At 45.4% G+C, this 18929-nt stretch overlaps 10 protein-coding genes across 10 annotated transcripts; 7 read left to right on the forward strand and 3 right to left on the reverse strand.

The window, feature by feature from the left end:
• Nucleotides 1–495: 495 nt before the first annotated feature.
• On the reverse strand, nt 496–2611 carry N7500_007555 (sugar porter family MFS transporter; the record flags this gene model as incomplete). The annotated part of the gene is made up of 5 exons (XM_056678699.1): nt 496–710; nt 763–1731; nt 1779–2043; nt 2094–2176; nt 2236–2611. The coding sequence occupies 5 exons, from the start codon at nt 2609–2611 to the stop codon at nt 496–498; spliced, it is 1908 nt and encodes a 635-aa protein (XP_056533699.1).
• A 3857-nt stretch (nt 2612–6468) lies between these two features.
• On the forward strand, nt 6469–8019 carry N7500_007556 (class I SAM-dependent methyltransferase; the record flags this gene model as incomplete). Its single annotated transcript, XM_056678700.1, has 11 exons — nt 6469–6513; nt 6602–6636; nt 6686–6739; nt 6790–6796; nt 6843–6887; nt 6940–6975; nt 7027–7145; nt 7198–7223; nt 7274–7304; nt 7359–7713; nt 7771–8019. 11 exons carry the CDS (start codon nt 6469–6471, stop codon nt 8017–8019), a joined length of 1002 nt encoding a protein of 333 aa, XP_056533700.1.
• Nucleotides 8020–10469: 2450 nt separating this feature from the next.
• Nucleotides 10470–11802, forward strand: N7500_007557 (FAD-dependent oxidoreductase; the record flags this gene model as incomplete). The annotated part of the gene is made up of 5 exons (XM_056678701.1): nt 10470–10498; nt 10559–10678; nt 10735–10933; nt 10994–11397; nt 11496–11802. 5 exons carry the CDS (start codon nt 10470–10472, stop codon nt 11800–11802), a joined length of 1059 nt encoding a protein of 352 aa, XP_056533701.1.
• A 234-nt stretch (nt 11803–12036) lies between these two features.
• N7500_007558 (uncharacterized protein) lies at nt 12037–13086 on the reverse strand (the record flags this gene model as incomplete). The annotated part of the gene is made up of 1 exon (XM_056678702.1): nt 12037–13086. The coding sequence occupies one exon, from the start codon at nt 13084–13086 to the stop codon at nt 12037–12039; it is 1050 nt and encodes a 349-aa protein (XP_056533702.1).
• An 865-nt stretch (nt 13087–13951) lies between these two features.
• Nucleotides 13952–15210, forward strand: N7500_007559 (sialidase family protein; the record flags this gene model as incomplete). The annotated part of the gene is made up of 3 exons (XM_056678703.1): nt 13952–14490; nt 14540–14705; nt 14779–15210. 3 exons carry the CDS (start codon nt 13952–13954, stop codon nt 15208–15210), a joined length of 1137 nt encoding a protein of 378 aa, XP_056533703.1.
• A 421-nt stretch (nt 15211–15631) lies between these two features.
• On the forward strand, nt 15632–15945 carry N7500_007560 (uncharacterized protein; the record flags this gene model as incomplete). The annotated part of the gene is made up of 2 exons (XM_056678704.1): nt 15632–15791; nt 15845–15945. Coding segments are annotated over 2 exons (261 nt in total), but the record flags the coding sequence as incomplete, so codon positions are not given.
• Nucleotides 15946–15951: 6 nt separating this feature from the next.
• On the forward strand, nt 15952–16313 carry N7500_007561 (uncharacterized protein; the record flags this gene model as incomplete). The annotated part of the gene is made up of 2 exons (XM_056678705.1): nt 15952–15964; nt 16024–16313. The coding sequence occupies 2 exons, from the start codon at nt 15952–15954 to the stop codon at nt 16311–16313; spliced, it is 303 nt and encodes a 100-aa protein (XP_056533705.1).
• Nucleotides 16314–16489: 176 nt separating this feature from the next.
• Nucleotides 16490–17043, forward strand: N7500_007562 (ABC transporter integral membrane type 1; the record flags this gene model as incomplete). The annotated part of the gene is made up of 3 exons (XM_056678706.1): nt 16490–16494; nt 16642–16687; nt 16729–17043. 3 exons carry the CDS (start codon nt 16490–16492, stop codon nt 17041–17043), a joined length of 366 nt encoding a protein of 121 aa, XP_056533706.1.
• Nucleotides 17044–17400, forward strand: N7500_007563 (uncharacterized protein; the record flags this gene model as incomplete). Its single annotated transcript, XM_056678707.1, has 1 exon — nt 17044–17400. One exon carries the CDS (start codon nt 17044–17046, stop codon nt 17398–17400), a length of 357 nt encoding a protein of 118 aa, XP_056533707.1.
• Nucleotides 17401–17801: 401 nt separating this feature from the next.
• N7500_007564 (uncharacterized protein) lies at nt 17802–18768 on the reverse strand (the record flags this gene model as incomplete). Its single annotated transcript, XM_056678708.1, has 4 exons — nt 17802–17933; nt 17984–18093; nt 18147–18524; nt 18573–18768. The coding sequence occupies 4 exons, from the start codon at nt 18766–18768 to the stop codon at nt 17802–17804; spliced, it is 816 nt and encodes a 271-aa protein (XP_056533708.1).
• Nucleotides 18769–18929: the final 161 nt, after the last annotated feature.

Genomic DNA, 18929 nt, shown 5'->3' on the forward strand with positions numbered 1-18929 from the left:
AGCAATACTCAACAGGAGGTTATATGCATATAGCTCTTGTAAATATTTCGTTTATTTTCCTCCGTCTATTGTATATCGGTTTATACACAGAAAGTCTCTCTGCAGGGTTAAAAAATTTTCGCCTTTCCATTTTTCTAGCTGTAAAGCTGAGATGATGGACAAATAACTAGAAAAAGGACATCCAAAAGCATATCTGAGCTGACATCGAAAAATTCTATCAAAAAAGGCTCCCAGAAATGACATGATAATTCCACATAAGGGCCTAACATCTTTGTACGGCATGAACGAAAATACACAATTCTTTCATCTTCTATGGTCACGGTGATCTACCTGATTATGTGGACATTGCCCGAAGAGATGTATTGTTTGAAGGGCTAGTATATGTTGCCTGGCATCATGTCATCTCCACAGAGCCAGTGCTCAGTAATACGTCAAGACACCGCCCACGAATAAAAAAAATGGCACCGTCTGTTCTATATCTGCAGCATCTAGCCTTTATGCGCTCTTTCCCTCTTGCTTCCTTTCTCCCTTAGACTTGATATCACCTACTTCAGCAAGACGCTCGGCACCTTGATAGAATTCTGGCAGAGGCTCCAATTTTTGACGAAGAATCCAGACACGGAAATGCCATAAGGCATTCTTGACCTGGTATGAGGCATGTTTGCGAGTCGAAACAGAGAAGACCTGGTCCAGTTCTTCCAAAGTAAGAGCTGAAGACAAAAATATTAGCACGATGAATCTCAGATAAGTCGGGACGCTTACACTTTGTTTCAGGCACAAACAATAAGACCAAAAACCAGCCGATTACACACCAAGCAGCATACCAACCAAAGGCACCCTGCGGTTTGAAAGAATCGACCAGATGCGGCCAAGTAAAAGATAGAATGAAATTAAAGCACCAGGTAGTTGCTGTCGCCCATGACATACCGACGTCGCGGACTTGCAGCGGGAAACACTCAGCAGCATATGCGAACGGGACGGGCCCTTCTCCAGGAGAGTAGAATATTTCAAACAGGTACATGCCCGTCGTGACCATCGCAATTCTCTTCTTGCTTGTCTCGTTCCCTTCTTCAATCCAGAAGGAGAAGCCAGTCCACAAGAGGGTGATAGCTAGGAAGGGAAAAGTGAATAGTAGCAAATTCCGGCGACCCCAGGTATCAATCGTGAAGAAAGCTGGTAGAGCAAAGACCCAGTTGAGAATACCGGTTCCCATGGATGCTAGTAGCGCGCTAGTCAGACTGTAACTTGCTTCGGTGAAGACGGAGGTAGAGTAGTACGCAATAACATTGACTCCACAAAATTGCTGCATGAACATCACAATCCAGCTCGCGAGTGTAGCACGGCGGTTTCGTGGGATGGTAAAGAGCTCAATGAACATTGTGAAGAAATTCTTGCCCTTGTTAATCTTGCGTTCAAGCTCAACGCCCACATGTGCATAATACAAATCTCTGGCGGCCTGAATGTCTGTTGGACGAAGGAGACGGAAATTAGTATAGGCTTTTTGGATTTTGCCGTGCTGGATCAGCCATCTTGGAGATTCCGGGCAGAAGTAGACTTGAGCACAGACAATCAGTGGCAGTACGACAGTGGATCCTAGCATGAGACGCCAACTGATGTCTCGGTCTAAACTCATGAAAGCAACGCCCATTATGTTGCCAAGCATGATCCCGAAGGCCGTCCACATTTGCCACATCATTACGAGAGCACCTCGAATTGGGGCAGGAGAGCATTCTATTGAATCAGCAACAATGAAAAGGAAGTCATGCAACAACACTTACCCGCGGCGTACACAGGCACAGTACTCGATTTCGACCCGATCCCCAGACCAAGAACAAAGCGGGCAATGAAAAGATTGACCCAGGTATTTGCAACACCTTCCCATACCGAGGCAACAGCCGCAATCACGCATGAGATAAAGATTGTACCACGCCGGGCAAATAACCGATTTAGGGGCTCAGTAAGCCAGCAACCGATAATTGCGCACGCCAAGTATGGGGCACCGACAACTAGGCCTTGGATGTTTTTGGAAGTGATGTTGAGTTGCTAGAACAAAAGTCAGATTATGCTAGCATGATCAACGAGAGAAGACGTACATCTTCAGCAAAGTAGATAGCCTGAGCACCATTATTGACGGTTTCGTCCATACCTTGTACAGCTGCAGCCAGAGAGCACATTGCTGGAGGAGGGAAAGGAAATTAGCTCAGGCAAATGGAGCACCTGTAGTCTCACACATACATGCTAGGAAGTATAACTGCCATGGCTGTGACCACTTGTGGGTATGTTCACGCTCGAGGGCTTCCCTCTCTTCCTCCGATAACTCGGGGAGACTGGTTGCCATTGCGGGATTTTGCGAAATGAGAGCACCCTTTTTGAAAGTCTCGAGATGATCCATCAAATCGTACTTGGTACAAAATTCGGCAACATCTTTAAAGAGTTGTTCGCGTGAAATTCCGGCAAGAGGGTTCTCGAAGACGGCATTAAGATTGCCAGGAGAGCGGCTCTCGAGGTCTGTCTTCTCTTCCTTGTGAGGGTATGTAGGATCTGGGCTCTCCTCTATATGCTCTACCTTCTCTGCAGTGGAGCCGGTCATTCCCATTCCATTGTCCTTCATATTGAATGAGCAAAGGATGTCAAGTGACGATCGAATATCTCATGAAACACTAGTAATGTACTGAACAATAATCGAGCCTATGGGTGTAGCCAAGTCAGCTGAAAGACGTTCTTATATGAAGGGTGATAGGCAAGAGGTAGAGTGACCTGATCTCAAATTTGCGGTTTGTTACAGCCTATCAAGGCAAATCTAGAGCAATGGTGAGAACAATTTCACGCTTTTAGGGCGAGGAGACTGGAGGGGCCTTGTCTGCTTTATAGCACAAGCATCCATTCGCCCCCAATGTTGGAATACACTAAAGCCTCAAACTTGCATTTAGTTCGGGTGGTCTTCCACACAAAATCAGCCGCTAGGAACCATAGAGTACCATTCATGTAGCATGATTTATATTAAAAGGCATGGTCTGTATCAGGTTATTGGATACTGGACCCTTGGAGCCCGAGCTAGAGGATCGCTTAATGAACAAAAAAGCAGGGCAGAGCTTGCGGGCACAAAGAAACATCCCTGTCATTGGAGATTGCCCACACACTGAGGTTGCCCATGGGGAGTCGAGGTGAATCATATAGAGGGTATCAACTATGTCATTGGACAATAGGAACGAAGTCATGACCAATGAGTAAGAAGTTCATCGTACAATCCGATAGCAGCTACAAGCAACATGGAACCCGTGGACGATCATGTGAATTACGTCATTGCCCAGGAGACACCCGTGACCTTTGTGTTCCTCGAAAAGGCGGGGAAGGATAGACCTCGGGAGTCAGCTACACTTACGTAAGTCATGTTCGATCCCGGGGCCCCGGCCCAGGCGGAAAACACAGGGTGCCATTCTATACTTTCCTGGTCAGATTTTCCTCACTGTAGCTTTCTTCGTATTTTGAAAGTACGGAGTACATGTCGAAGCAAAATAATAAAACCCCAACCCAATTTCAAAGGCCCTCAAGCAAACCCAATATCTCCTAGTGATCGCATAAATCAACATGACTCGGAGATAAACCCTGATAAACCAAGGAATCCAACCCCTGGCCACAACTAACTATGTGGTTTAACTACTCAGCTACGCTCCTTCGCACCAGTGGCACCCGAACCAAGTCTTCCAGTGTCCCCCTCAAGCCATAAACCCACGCCTGAATAGCCCGCAACTACGGCTTATTTCTATACAACTCCTTAGGAAGATAGGGTTTGACGAAGCTTAAAAACAACGCTTTGGAAGATGTCTAAAGTCTACTCAAGGGATTATCAAGGGATTGAGGAGGCTCTTTATGATGCTCTGGCCCAGCCGTGAAGGAGGCTTCCAGAAAAAGTTCAGTCAGACTGGCGGAGTGATATATATCTGTCAATCTCTGCTATATTCCCGAGCACAAAAACAATTGAAAAACGATACAAATCTTACATCCTCATGCCATTTTCACCAAATCCCCGCTCTTCATCTAGACTGGTATAATCAAACTAATAGCCGCGGGAGAAGCAAAAATAGATTTTGACCATGTAAGCCAGATAGAATACCTAAATACTCCGTATATGGGCAGTAATTACTGTATGATTCGTGGACGTACCCAATTAGGAAGGCGGTTCTGGTTTTACAGGGGGGGCAGTGCGGCTCCCTTCGCTTTACAATATATGCACATAACCAATAACTTTCATAACAGACTGTATAAATGTGTTATAGATCACAATTTCTCAATCCCCGAAGATATTACATATGTATTGAGACTTGGGCCGCGACTATCATTACGCAGTACGGTGAGTGAAATGAGTTTGCTTCTTCCTAGTGGTGACCAAGCTATCGGGACGGTGTCAGTGAGCAATTGAATAATTTTCGTGGATACGAGGGTAAAAGTACGGGTACACAAAACTTACGTTGTCCCGCCCCGCTCACTGGCACGGACCTGGGGGCCTTTTTTTTTTAACTTGGCTTTGCCCTTGACTCTCAGGCGTTTACATGATATATATATTTTATCCGGAAAATGGAGTTCAGGGAGTCAAGTTCATTCGTCAGGACAGAAGTACATAGCAAGTAGCAGATATCATTCAGATCATGGGTGGCTGACACAAATTACACCCGTGGACCTCGACCCGTTGCACTGCACCTCTGATTGGTTCAAAACAGCCCCCTTATAGCCCTGCGGATCATCACACAACAGTGAGCTAATCATCTTAGAGCGATCAATACGTTAGCTGTTGTCGAACCAGTTATCTTTCCCCAAAATCCCCCCCCCATTGACAGTTGTTGCACGGGATATGCACTCTCAAAACGAAGGGAAAAGTACATACAGTGACTGGACATAAGTTTTTAACACGTCGGGCCCCACACCCCCCTGATTATATAATATACTGCCGGTCTAAAACCTCCATAAATTCATACTATAAAATCTAGTATGGTGTATACCACCCCTGGCTCTCAATGATAGCCTCCACCCGGTGCGGCATTGTCTCAGAGAGATGCTCCAGGTGCCTCAGCTCTAATTCATCCTATGCCTGCTGCGCTGTTGCCACTAGTATCTCCTTTGTTGTGTCATTGTTCTGCATATGTAGGAGATCAGGCCGAAGCTCGTATGTCTTAGCTTTCAACAACGCCCAGAGGTTTTCAATTGGATTCAAATCAGGCGAGTGAGGAGGCTATTCCATAACTTCAATCTCCATCTCAGCTAATACATCCCGTACAACATACGCAGTATATGTCGGAGCATTATTATACTGAAAAATACTATCTAGATTTGCAAGCAAGATAGGTAGAACCCGGCGGTATAACTCCTCAATCACTAGGCCAGTGATACCAGTACGCTCAGCCTCAGGATTCCCAAAGAGTGGTATAAGCCCTGTACGCCGTGTAGCGCCAGAAAATATAGCCCAAAATATCTACTTCACTTACTTTCCTCGGTGTGGTAATCCTTGACATTGTCCCTCCTTCGGTTGGTCTTTTGGACGGATAAAGGTCCACTCTCGACGTACACCAATCCCACGCTCAATAGTACACTTATCAGACCAAAAAACACGGGCCCAATCTTCAGGTGTAAAGTGCCGATAGCGTAGGGCCCAGCGAAGGCGTTTAACCGCGTGTTCTTCCTTTAAAAGGGCCGCTAGCTACATCGCTATTTACGGAGGTTCTCCGCATTTAAAAGACGTTGTATAGAGCGGTATTTGACCTTATGATCAACCTCAGCAAGGAGGTCTTCGGCCATAATCTTTGGGTTTCCGTGGATAGCGTTCAAGATCTGGTCTTTATTAGCTTCAGTAAGCTTTTTTTGGCCTTCCAGATCGCGGTTTTGATACGCCTGCTCGGCGCTCGCTCTCCTTTTTCACAGTGTACCGGATTGTAGAGATTGGAATATAAGGATAGCGGTTATGAATACGTCTATACCCCCATCCTATAGCATGTAGCTCACATATACGCTCACGTATAGCAGGCGTAAGCTCTTTTGAACGCGCCATAGGTGGAATGGTATAGAGGGTAGAGAGGAGAGATACTAAAGAGAGAGATAAATATAGGTAATTGGATCTCCTTTTTGAAAAGCAGCTTCACGTACTATTTTAGCGTGGTTTTCATATACGCGTTTTAGGTAGGCGGTATATCCCTACACTAGCGGTGAGCTATGTGGGGCTATGGGTGTGTTAAAAACATATGTCCACTGACTGTACGGGCAGTCTTCCTGATACTTACGGTACAAAGGACCGTTGAATACAACCTTGGCACGTAATAGCGCTGAACCCGACAACTCGGGACGCTAATAACTGCCTGAAGACAGAGGGGTCATAAGGGGGGTCATAAGACTGCGGTGTGCTTGCAGTTTTCACTTTTCACTTTCTTCCTGATCCATTCCATCTGTGTACAAGCCTGTGTCTTGTCCGAAATATCGAAGATGCATCCAGAAACACAACGCGCCTCACCCCCGGTCGAGCCCGACGTTAGTATCCCATAAAAAAATTTTTCTTATTTTTTTTCTTGAAATTTTTCGCGCATTCCCTTTGCTTATCTAACTAATGTCATACTAGTCGGACACCGATGGGGCCTCATTATACTCTGACTCGTAAGGCCGGTGACTTGAAATGATTTGTATTTTCTGCTAATCGTCACAGACTTGACAATGCCAGTTACACCACAAGTGTGACATCGAGTGTGTTGGACTATCAGTATGTGAATGTGGCTGGAACATGTGTTTAATGGCGGCTAATAATCGCAGATATGAAGTGTGTTTATCGCTATTTGATCCCGAATCTTACTGATGAGGTGCAGAACGGTCGCAGGTATCATTCATACCATGAAGGAGAATACGTTCTAGTACGTGACCCTATCAACGTTTGGTCTCCGTCTCAGACTAATGTTTAATCAGCCAAATGATGAACGGGAACAAGATCGCCTTGATCTGGTTAGTTTTCACTCGTTGAATCTGATGATACAAGATTTTAACGAGCAACAGAGCCACCACATTTACCTAATGATCCTCAAAGGAGAATTGTGCCAAGCACCAGTCCAAAATCCAAAGCGAGTATTAGATCTCGGGACAGGAACAGGTTTATGGGCAATCGAGTATGCAGAGTAAGTTCTCTGCCAATTTGTCTGTCTATTCTACCCCTAACAGGCAATATAGTACAAACCCAAACGCACAAGTCATCGGTAGGGGCACATGTCTATAATCCGATCAAAACGTCGACTAATGGAACCAGGAATTGACCTAAGTGCTATTCAGCCATCATGGTACGTGCTTATGCTACTACAATGGCTCCATATATAATATTGACAGATGTCCAGGGTGCCTCCAAATTGCCGCTTTGAGATTGACGACTTTGAACAACCATGGTCATATAGCAAGCCATTCGACTATATCCATGGGCGCGAATTGGAAGGTTCCATTCGAGACCATGATGTTCTCTTCAAACAGGCACTCGACAACCTGAATCCCAATGGATGGTTTGAAATGGCGAGTTTCGACGTCAACACGTATTCGGACGACGGAACTCATATCGGCGCAACGAACTTTCTCTTGTCCATTAAGCACATGCATGAATCCTCGCGCATGTTTGGTAAGGACATGGCTTCATCCGTGTCCTGGAAAGAACGGATGGAGAAGGCCGGGTTTGTGAATGTCAAAGAGGATATCCACAAGGTATGCTCCGCAATGTCTTTTTGATAACAATGAAAACCCATGCTAATCGGTAAATAGCTGCCTCAAAGCCCATGGCCCAAAGACCCCAAGCTCAAGGAGCTTGGTCGGTACCATCAACTCAACATGCTCGAAGCCATGCCCATTTACACATATGCGTTGTTTTCAAGAGTGCTTGGGTGGACACGCGCCGAGATCGAGGGACTGCTGGCAGGAATCCGGATGGAGCTGCGGGATACATCGTATCACTTGTACACGAAGTTGCGAGTGGTTTACGGCCAGAAACCCGACCGACCTGTAAATGTCTAATCGATGTGAATAGAAATCTCATCTCCCGAGTCATACATATTTCACATATGTTTCTAAATATAGACTACGGCATGTGTCACGGAACTCGGGAGACCCCGGGGCCATAGTTAATCTCCGCTGTTAATGCTTCGATATTTGGGCGGAGGCTCTGCTTTCAAAACCAACCTCCAGCGTAGTGAAAATAATTAGAATTTTGTTTTCACTTTCTTTGAGGTGTCTATATCCTAGCTAGAGGCTGGGGAAAACAGAATTCATATTCTCTCTTGTGGCTGGCTTCTTGCCAGAGCAGCTCTAGAATGTGCTCCTCCGTACGTCGTCCAGGTATGCAACCGTTGCAATTCAACATCCCTTGTGGGTATGGGCGTGCGTCCAAGCCGAGCGATGAAAACTTCATGTTCGTTTGCTGCGTCGGTCACTCCCTTCTGTCTCTTTCTTCTGTTTTCTTCCCATTCTTTTACTTGCTGACTTGTCGGGATCATGTGCCGATATATTAGTGATATATTTACCAGAAAAAGCGCGGTGTAATTTAATATATTAGGATATTATAAATTAATGAAGAAATTGGGAGAGAAAGAGGCTATCTGTATGTCTTCAAGACAGCCATATCCTCAAGATTTCAAGAAGACGCCAACAAAATGCGACCCTTGGAAAAGCAACGAACGCCATGTTGCAAAATAGTCCCTGTATATGTTGCACAAAGCAAATGTCATTGTTTTGAAAGTGTTCATCGGTATCGTGAGGACATAAAAAGCTTTGGAAAGCAGTCGGGGTCGGCTTGATAGGAGGAAGGTCGCACATCTTGCATGGCCATGATCGTTGGAGGTATTGGTAATGGCGTTCTTGAGGTAGAATAAAAGTTGGGCTCTTTTGCGGTCTGACAAAAAGAAATGCCGATTCCTGTCTTCAAACCATTATTAGATACCAAGTTTGATCATGATGTGGTAGGCTGCAACACACTCACCATTGTCAAGCTATCTTTGCCCAGAATAACGCCCCGGTGGAAAAGTGTACTCGTCATATAAGTCCTCTTTGGCCGCCATGAGAGGTCCCCAGTCCTTTTTTATGTCCTTCCATTGTTTCTTCAAGCGCTGGAGAGGTGAAGGATGTGACTTCTCCTGGGTGGCGTTGAGATCCTCGACGAAGGAAGACTGTGACGTGCTCGTTTTAGGGGTAAGTCCCTGTGAATCAATATGTTCAGGCATAATGCGATGAGAATCTGTGATTTATTTATTTTTATTCCGATTTGTATTTGTACGGTGATTTCACAGACTTTATATCTATATTTCTTTGAGATAAGGATGACATGTTGGCAGGGGTCTTATTTAAATCTGTGAGCCGAGTCTTTCCCGACTGATTACCGAGATATCACCGCCGAGGTATCTCCGCAAGCTTACCCTGAGGCATTTGAGTTTTCTCTATTGATTTGCGGCACTTCAAATCTTCGGTTTTTCAAGAATTGCAGCATGATTCGAAATGGTGGCTAGTATTGGGCAGCAAGTCCTCTTCTTCAAGCCAGATGACTGTCTCGGTTCATGAGCAGTTATTGAACCACACATATCATGCTACACTTCTAGAGATGAACTACAGTCCATGCATAACTAGAGAATGCGGGTAGGTATAGAGGAAGGATATGTCGTGGGGGAGGGAGGGAGAGGAAACCAACCTTGAAGGGGAAGAGATGTGAGCTATGGATCCGCCCTGGTACGGTGGGTCCTCTCGCCAATAGATGCGGACATTCTCTATGTATGTACAGTACAACACATAGGCTAGCTTATTTGACGCGTTCCAACGACATATTTACTAAATAGCAGATTGATCAAAATTCGGAACGGCAGTCGTGACTCCTAAGTGATCATATTTCCAGAGGACATAGTTTTATCATGAGCGGTAGAAGTCTAGAATCATCCTTGGAAAATTTCTGACCTGTATCCCAGCAATCTCTCACTATGATATATGCTAGAGTGTGCATTGCAGGGAAGCTAGGGAAGATATAAAGTTGCTAAACGACCCGAGTTTATCCCTTTTTGCCCTCTGTTTCTCTTTCTGTCTTGAAGGGAGTTTCCATAATTTAGGCTCAATCACTTCACGTTCTTGACAGAGTGGATCTTCTTTTCTGAGCTAGCTCCGTAGCCGTATGATGATTATCCATCGGTCGTCGAGATCACTGTCTGTCTTGATGAGGCTCTTCGATGCTGTAATATTATCAGCCAATGAGAGGCGATACCGCCTACCCCCACCTACCCCCACCGGCCATGCCGCCAACCGGAGCCCTCCAAGTAGCCCGCGGAGGGGAGGAACCGCGGACTTTGCCGCGGTTCAAGTCAACATCAGACCATATAGTCCAAAGAGCTGTCCTTGATTGTAAAGTATTTAAAGATCTCGACGGTAGCAGGAAAGTGATAAATAAGAAAGTCAACTTTCACTCAGGATCAATAGAGCCACTCGAAAATATGAAAAGCGAATCTGTAGTGATCATCGGGTAAGTGGGAGCTAAAACACGCGACGACTGTTTCGGAGTCTTGGTGCTGATCCTTATCAGAGCCGGCGTGATTGGGCTAAATGTAGCCCTCGTTCTCGCAGAGAAGGGCTATGGTCGACACACGACCATCGTTGCAGAGCATCTTCCAGGAGACACTTCGATACATTACACTTCACCATGGTCCGTTGGAATTCCTGTCGTCAGTTCACATTCAAGAAATATTAACCGGAGTTCAGGGCTGGTGCCAATTTCTCAGCCATTTCTGCGAGTGACCCGAACGCATTGCGATGGGACAGGCTTGGATATACGTATCTTCTCGATCTTGCAGCCAAGGATGGGAAGAATGCGTTTGTGAAGGAAACGCCTTCGGTGGAGTATTGGGATGAGCTACCATCCCGCGAGAAAATCGAATCCATGGCCGCATATCTTAAAGATGTGAGTTATAGACAATTTACTTGTTTTTCGGATGTGCTTATCGATGTTGTCATTGAACAGTTCAAGGAGATTGCCACACAAGACCTGCCAGCGGGAGTCGCATTCGGCATAGAGTTCACGACAATAACACTCAATGCACCGATGCACCTTCGGTATCTGTTCCAGAAGGTCACCCAAGAATATGGGGTGCGAGTAATCCGCAAAAAGTTACCCCAAGTGTCGTCCGGCTATCTTAGCGAGGATACCAAGGTGGTGTTTAACTGCACCGGAAATGCGGCAAAAGAGTTACCGGGAGTCCAAGATTCAAAGTGCTTTCCCACCAGAGGTCAGATTCTACTTGCAAGAGCATCTCATGTGCAACGAAACATCATGAGACATGGCAAGGACTATGAAACATATGTGATTCCCCGACCATACTCGAATGGAAACGTGATCCTTGGTGGTTTCATGCAAAAGAATGTTGGGTAAGTGGAATCCATTCAGCCTTTGCGAAAAAAACCATTGGCCAATTGCTGTTTTCTCTTGGGTGTTCCACATGACAGTAACTAAACCATATCGACAGTACACCGGATACATTTGGAGAAGAGACAAACTCAATTCTTTCTCGAACGACGGCTTTGCTTCCTGCTCTAAACTCGACCGAGACTGAGATTCTTGGTGCATTTGCTGGGCTACGTCCATCTCGTGAGGGTGGTGCTCGTGTTGCCCGGGAAAATGTGCGAGTAGGCGCTGCAGGACGCCACGGAGTTGTTGTCCATAACTATGGTGCCGGTGGAACTGGCTACCAGGCGGGATATGGAATGGCGGTTGAGGCAGTCAACACTGTGGCCGAGGAGATTGACGCGCTCGATATTCAATCCCGTCTTTAGATCTTGTTTCCAATGTCCAGTATGGGTGGATTTTTTTTTAGTGCTATAATTTATAGATTTCATTGCCCAGACAGAAGGACTATTTTGACATAAGGTAAGAGGTTTGCAAATTGCAAGTTTGATTTAGCATATAGAGAGAAAGCTTTGATTCATTGTTCGTGTGGTATCGTTTCATAATTTCATAACAACTTTATCGCTACTTATCCAGCCTTGGAAGGTCATGTAGTGATACTATCACGGTAGCTCTGCTGGGCTATTCATCCCACTCACTTCATAGCTTGGGGGAGGACTTTCATCTATATGGGAGTAGATGATATTATCGTCATGATCACCATCATGCTGCGTCACGATAATTTTCGGTACAGGTCGCTCATTTTTCACGGGGTTTAGACCTGGAAGCTCAAACACAGATATGACACTCGTCTCAGATGAGAGTTCTGGGATTGCAGGAGTGACCATTGAGACCTCAGATGGAGAGAAGAATGATTCGTCCTTGCTTGAAGTGCTCGGTAGGGAGTCAAGGTGGCCAAGAACTGTCTCGAGCTTGTCATGAGAAAGAAGCATGCGGGATTCCTTTTTCAGGGCAAGTCCATAGTCACGACGCTTCCAACTTCTGTGAGCTTGGGGCCTTGTTTGTCTAAAATGCTTTACAAATGAAGCTAAATCATTGACGGCATTTTCGGCCTCGGTGATGGTCGAGTCGATCCACTCAAGCTCGATCTCACCCAAGGCTGTCCTTTTGTCGTCCCGCAAATCTCTTGTGTGCCCCACCGTGGAATTGACGAGTTCAGTTGCTTCATACAGCCCTTCAATCTGCTTGTCTGGAGATAAGGAAGAAACAGTGACAGAGACTGATTTGATTGATCTGACTTTTGTGGATGGTGACGTGGTATCGGGAGTTTGAGATGGGCTTATTGGTTGCGAGTTAAGTGCCCTTGAATAGAATCGTGACTGTGAGAACATTGGTTCTTGGGTTTTTCCATCGCCTGCTGTGACATGCTGTTCCGTATCTTCAATACGGGCGGCGCGGTATAACTGATCTGCTGATTGATTCCATTTTGACACCGATCGATATAGCATCGATTTAGCTGACCGCTGACACCGATCCTTCGAATCATTCAATGTATCTGCTGATCTGTGCCATAACTCCATTGTCGATTGATGATAACGATATCTTGAATCATCCCACATGGCTGTCGAACGACCGACGAGGTTCTTTGTCGATCGCTGTAATTTTTCTGTCAGTTGGCTCTTTGGCCGATGTGCGAGGTCGGCCGGTGCCATTTTCAGACGAATGCCTTTGTATAAAAAAAGGAAGTTTTTCGGAATTTGGATGTCTCAAGTGAAATCTGTAAGGCAGTTTTGAGACTGAATGAGCAAACGTGGAAGAAATTCAAGGTATATAAGTATCCAATATCAACCCAGCCTTACTTTGTAGGCTACACAGATTCCCGGAAATTAAAGACGACTTTCACCCAATCAATCAAAGTCAAACATGTTGGTTGCCAGCAGATTATGGCGATGCTCGAAGGCTGTGTGCTAGTAGGAAACGTATTCAGCACTGGTGTGTAGATCCACGTTTATCATTGGCCAACATTTTGGGCGTCGCTAAATTTGGCTGTGGATGACGGGGGCCAAACTGCCTGGGGGCTTGTGCTGCCCAATTAGCGTGGGCTTAAAAGTTTGAATTTCAGAGTATGTACGGGGTATATTGTGGCCGATACGAGGTTGTCCTCCGACCGTAGTAGCCCTTAAGAGTCGATCCTCAAAGTTCATATTGATCAGAGAGCAAAAGTACTCCAAGGTTACAAATATAGGGGGAAAACACAGTTCCTATTGAAGTAGGGGGCAGTGAATCACGTGCTCTCTTGGCAATTGATGTCATCGTAATTCCGTAGCATTTCCCGTGATCTCTGCCATATTTCCCCGGATTATCTACAATGGTTGTAATTGATGGAAATTCTTCAGATAAGAGACCCTCAAATTTGTCCCAAATAAGGTCAATTCCGGCGGGATCAGCCCGGAGCATCAGATAGTTTTAGAAATCAACTCTAATTTTCGACAAAATATAGTTATAAAAGCAGCATGATACAAGCAGCATGATGCTGCCCATCAAGATAGCAGACCAGTTAGCTCTAGCATATCCAACATGAGAATTCCCCAGGTATTTGCGTTTGTTGCAGCTGTGGCTGCAGTGACAGTTCCGCGCTCCAAGCACTCTTCCCCGGCCCCGTTCACAAATGTGACCATTTTCTCACCACCTTCCAACTACATTGTTCCAAGGACGCTCTACCCGCGTAACGAGCAGCTTCCCAACGGGGATCTTCTTGCGACATGGGAAAATTATTCCCCAGAGCCACCGGCTGTTTACTTTCCTATCTACCGCTCCAAGGACTACGGAAAGACCTGGAAGGAGATTTCAAAGGTGCATGACACTGCCAATGGGTATGGCCTGCGCTACCAGCCGTTCCTCTACTCCCTACCCGAGCGAGTCGGCTCATTCAAAAAGGGCACTCTACTTCTGGCCGGTAGTAGCATTCCGACTGACTTGTCGTCCACAAACATTGATCTTTACGCGTCGCAGGACGATGGCGTAACTTGGAAATTTGTTAGTCATATTGCTTCTGGAGGAGAGGCTGTTCCTAACAATGGCCTGACTCCTGTGTGGGAGCCATTCCTACTTGCCCAGTATGTTCTTCTGTTGTGCCTACAAACATCTTACTAACCCCATTTATAGCAAGGGAAAGCTGATTTGTTATTACGCTGATCAGCGGGACAATACAACCCATGGACAGACAATAAGTCACCAGGTCTCAACTGATTTGAAGAAATGGGGGCCTGTGGTAGAGGATGTCGCATATCCGACATATACCGATCGACCCGGCATGCCAGTTGTAACCAAGGTGAGCTAAACTAAGAATAACAATTCACTACCGATTTCTTTATGCTATATCTAGAAAATACTGATCTTGCTAGCTCCCTAACGGTCAATACTTCTACATATATGAGTATGGCTCTTTCTTTGATACATCAAGCTACTCATTCCCTCTGTACTACCGTTTGTCGTCCGACCCCGAAAAGATCGCCTCGGCCCCGGGCCAGCGTCTGGTTGTCTCCAGTGGTGCTAAGCCGACATCTTCGCCATACGCTGTGTGGACACCTTACGGTGGCAAAAATGGCACCATCATTGTCAGCTCCGGTACGCAGAGTAGTTTGTTCATCAACAAGGCCCTTGGCGAAGGGGAGTGGACAGAGATCGCTTCACCCCAAGAACACGGTTACACACGGTCTCTGCGGGTACTTTCGGGGGAGGGAGGTCGTTACCTGGTCGTGCATTCTGCAGGTGTGCTACTCGGCACAAATAATCGGGTCTCAGCAAGTGTGATGGATTTGAAAGAGGTATTGTAAGTGAAAAGGCAATTATGGCGGCAGATGGCTCGTACTACATGCTGCTCAAGTGCGGTTACTAGTTGTTTGATCGTTTTGATTGACTGGTCCCATTGTTCAATATGTATATGCTTGATATTTGACCAAAAAGCATTCTAGATTTTGGTGAAAGACTTCAGACGTTATAAACATTATGTGCTACCGAGAATTCTGAAGATCAACACCAAAAACTTTGCACAGCATCTATGACCTTGAAATACTGCAATTCCATAGTACGCTAAGCATGAATATGAAGCTTCATTATGGAATAGTAGCAGTCAATCAAAAAGAACAGCCAACATATCGGATCCGAGCCTTGAAGGGAGCACTAAAAAGCCCATCTAACGTCACACCGATACCTCTGCATCTGGCAAACTTGAAAGAACAAAAGGTTTCCTAAGCGTTTGCGTGGGCTTTTTACTCGAAAGAACCGGCTATTATCCTTGATGGTGCGTTGATAGGTCTTGACCGAGAAACTAAGAAGGTAATTCTAGAGAGCTTGTTTGCTGAACATGGTTTCATTAAGCACTCTCGGCAGAATGTAATCATGGAAATAAACTCAGGTATGTATACGCCCTATAACTATTCAAACCATTCCTTAAACTTACTGCTACAGCGTATCGTCTTCTCTATGCCAAGAACGTCATCGCGCTGGATGAAGATAGGAGAATCATTCAACATGGATCGTCTAGTGATCTCATGAGTTCTGCTGGCTAAATTAAAATGCTCTCCAATGGTGTCTAATCAGTCAACAACACTGCTCGATTTTCTGATGTTGTATTGGATGACGAATAGTTGCGGGAATTGATGTTAGATTGTCAATATACGTAGTTAAATCGACGAACTGGCGACTGAGTTTTCTAGCACTATTATTTTCAGAATATTGGTTGGCCTCTTCTGTCAGTCTTTCTTGTATTCTGTGTCCTGTTTGTTCTCGGTCTCAGTTTTCCTCGTCAGTCTCAGCGAACCTACCTACACATCAGGTTCTCCATGTTGCTGACGGCCTGTACAGAAATATGGATGGCTACAGTGATGGACCCGCGCCATTGGGCAGCATCCCAATGAGCACGTTTATCATCGGCTAGATGTTTATGCTGCACTTGGTCTCTTCTCACTTATGACTACCTTTGCTAGCTCTTGGTATGATGCCAATATTGTTTTTGGTCAATCGTTCCTCTTGACTAACTTTTATAGGATTCTCATCATGGTTTTACAACCCAGAACAACCCATCGGTCCCACGAAATTATCTTGCATACTACAATGGGGTAAGAGAGAACAACAATTATTGATTACTACTGGTTTTGACCTTCAACTCAGAGCGACAACGTCGACTTTTACGGATATTGGAACTACTCATGCCAATTTTTTATAATAGTAAATTTTTTTTAATTGACCTGATTTACTGTTTACAGATTTAGTCAAGATCACGAACTCATCGACGAAGAGCTTTCTTGCATCGTTAGTGCTAATAGTCAATGCTGCGCTCCACTGTGTTGTAGAATGATCTTGAGTTTTTGTTGGCTCTTCTTGTTACAACAGTAGTGGTCTCGACCTGCATTCTGGTGGTGAACTACGTGACAAAGTTGTACGTTCAGACCTCTCGTCAGATGCGCATTCTAGACATTGAAGCCAAGGCCCCTCTATTATCGCAGTTCTTAGTAGCCCTCGGCGGTATCTCCAGCATTCGAAACTATGGCTGGATAGAGGATTACCAGCGCTGTAATCAAGTTGCCTTCGACGCTTCCCAACGCCCTTCCACGAATTTTCTGGGTATCGCGTTATTCAATATCGTCCACTTCAGTGGCACCCTCTAAATGCTCGTGACATACTGGATTGGACTGGGAACCTCCACTGGGGCTGTTTCCAGAATTCGCTCATATGTACAACCAGCCACTATCGGGGATCTAGATTCCGAAATTGAGGTCATCCCTGAGGACTGGTCTCAGCAGGGTGGTATTGATATAACTGGCCTTTCGGCATCTTACGAGTATGCCCTTGGAGACTTCTTTGATTTCTTTGGATATATGCTAAGTAGTTTCTCTATTGCACACAAACTGCATGAAATTCTAGACTTTGATAAATTTGACTTCATGGAAAACGGCAAAATTGTGGAGTTCGATACACCCAAGGCGCTTTTGTCGAAAGAGGGCACGGTTTTAGGGCTTGGTTGAACGCTTTTCATCCCAGCCCGAAAAGATAGACAGGTGATAGTCCTTTGCATATTTTCTCTTCTTGTTTTTGGGTGGTTTGAGACAAGAGAACTTCCCCAGTCTCAGCCCGAGTTATAGGTCAATATGTTCGCAAAGCCCTAGCTTAAAGGAATGAAAATATCTAATGCTCTATTGTAAGTAGTATAGATGAATATCGTGCAATGGTAGAAATTTTGCAGTGTCGAACCTAGCTACCGCTGCTAAGGACGGGGGGATCACATACTGACCACCTAGCTAGTCTCAGGGTCTCTGTGGCCAGGGCCATCTGTATGACACATACCAGCCCTTACATCACGCTGCTATACGTAGAGAGCCGTGGCTATCGTTAATTGCTATTATTGATTTCGCGTCTTGGTAGCAGGTTATGTCGACGAAGTTGAGTTCTTCCTACCATAGCTCCGGGGATCGAATCCCGCAGCACGAGCGAAAAGTTTTACCAGCATCGAGACAATATCTTGGGCATTCTGGACCCAGCTATACGTCTTTTCAATCCACTATAAGATCCATCAGTGATATTCTAGCAAGTTTCACGATGATTTCTTACCTCCCCATTTGAGCGAATCCGGATAAACACCCACTCGTAACCGTCCGTCGCGATTCCGTACACAGATCTGTCTCTGATCTTGGACTGCTTTCTTGTTTCGTGTATCATCGCTATTCAGATTAGCACTGATAAGTCAGGTATAATACAGATTAAGATTACTCACCCATATACGCGAGACAATGTAACATGCCGCTTTTAAGCAAGTGCGGTCTTTCCACTTCAACCATAGCCACATTGGTCGCATGTTTATTAGGCATGCCATATGAAAGTGAGTAATCAACGATGCCGAAAAGTTTCACTAGTCGATTCTGGCTTTTCCAATTGAATTTTATCTTGCGTTCAAATTGCAGGTGAACAGACTTGAGTGATACGGAAGGTGCAGTAGAGGAAGCTGACGCAACGGGGGTATGGGGCTTCGGAGCAAACTCGCGCATCATCTTGGCCAAAGTTGTCAAGATAATCACATTGATACGAGATCTTATTAATGCCTCGCTTCTAGTTGAGCCGCCGGTTGCGATGTCATAGTTTGCGAGGATAGAGTCTATACAAGTTAGCATAGAAACAAATTCACATCAATAACCAAACTTACTTAGATGAGGAGGGAGCGAGACCTTTTCCGTCTTTCTGGGAGAAAGTTCGAACTCGGCAGGTGGACAGTGAGTGAGGTTAAAGTGATGAGGAATTTCAATCGGATCCAGGTCGCTAATGGCGATCGTAGACATTTTTTCTTTATTCTTCTTGTTAAAGTTTCTGGGAGTCTTCTTTCGAGAAACAATTTGCTCCATGGCTAGAAAACGTGCGCGGCGAGTTGAAGGAAAAGGGGATGCATAAGATATAAAGAGGGATTAAATCTGACAGTATGCCTTCCGTTACTCTGAAAGGCTTAGTACATCAATACTTTCCATGGTTCTAGAATGTATATAACAAGGTTTGTGAGTCTGGCTTG

This window comes from Penicillium coprophilum (genome assembly GCF_028826855.1).
Source record: "Penicillium coprophilum strain IBT 35676 chromosome Unknown utg000004l_segment0_segment0, whole genome shotgun sequence".
In the NCBI taxonomy this organism is placed as follows: Eukaryota; Fungi; Ascomycota; class Eurotiomycetes; order Eurotiales; family Aspergillaceae; genus Penicillium; species Penicillium coprophilum.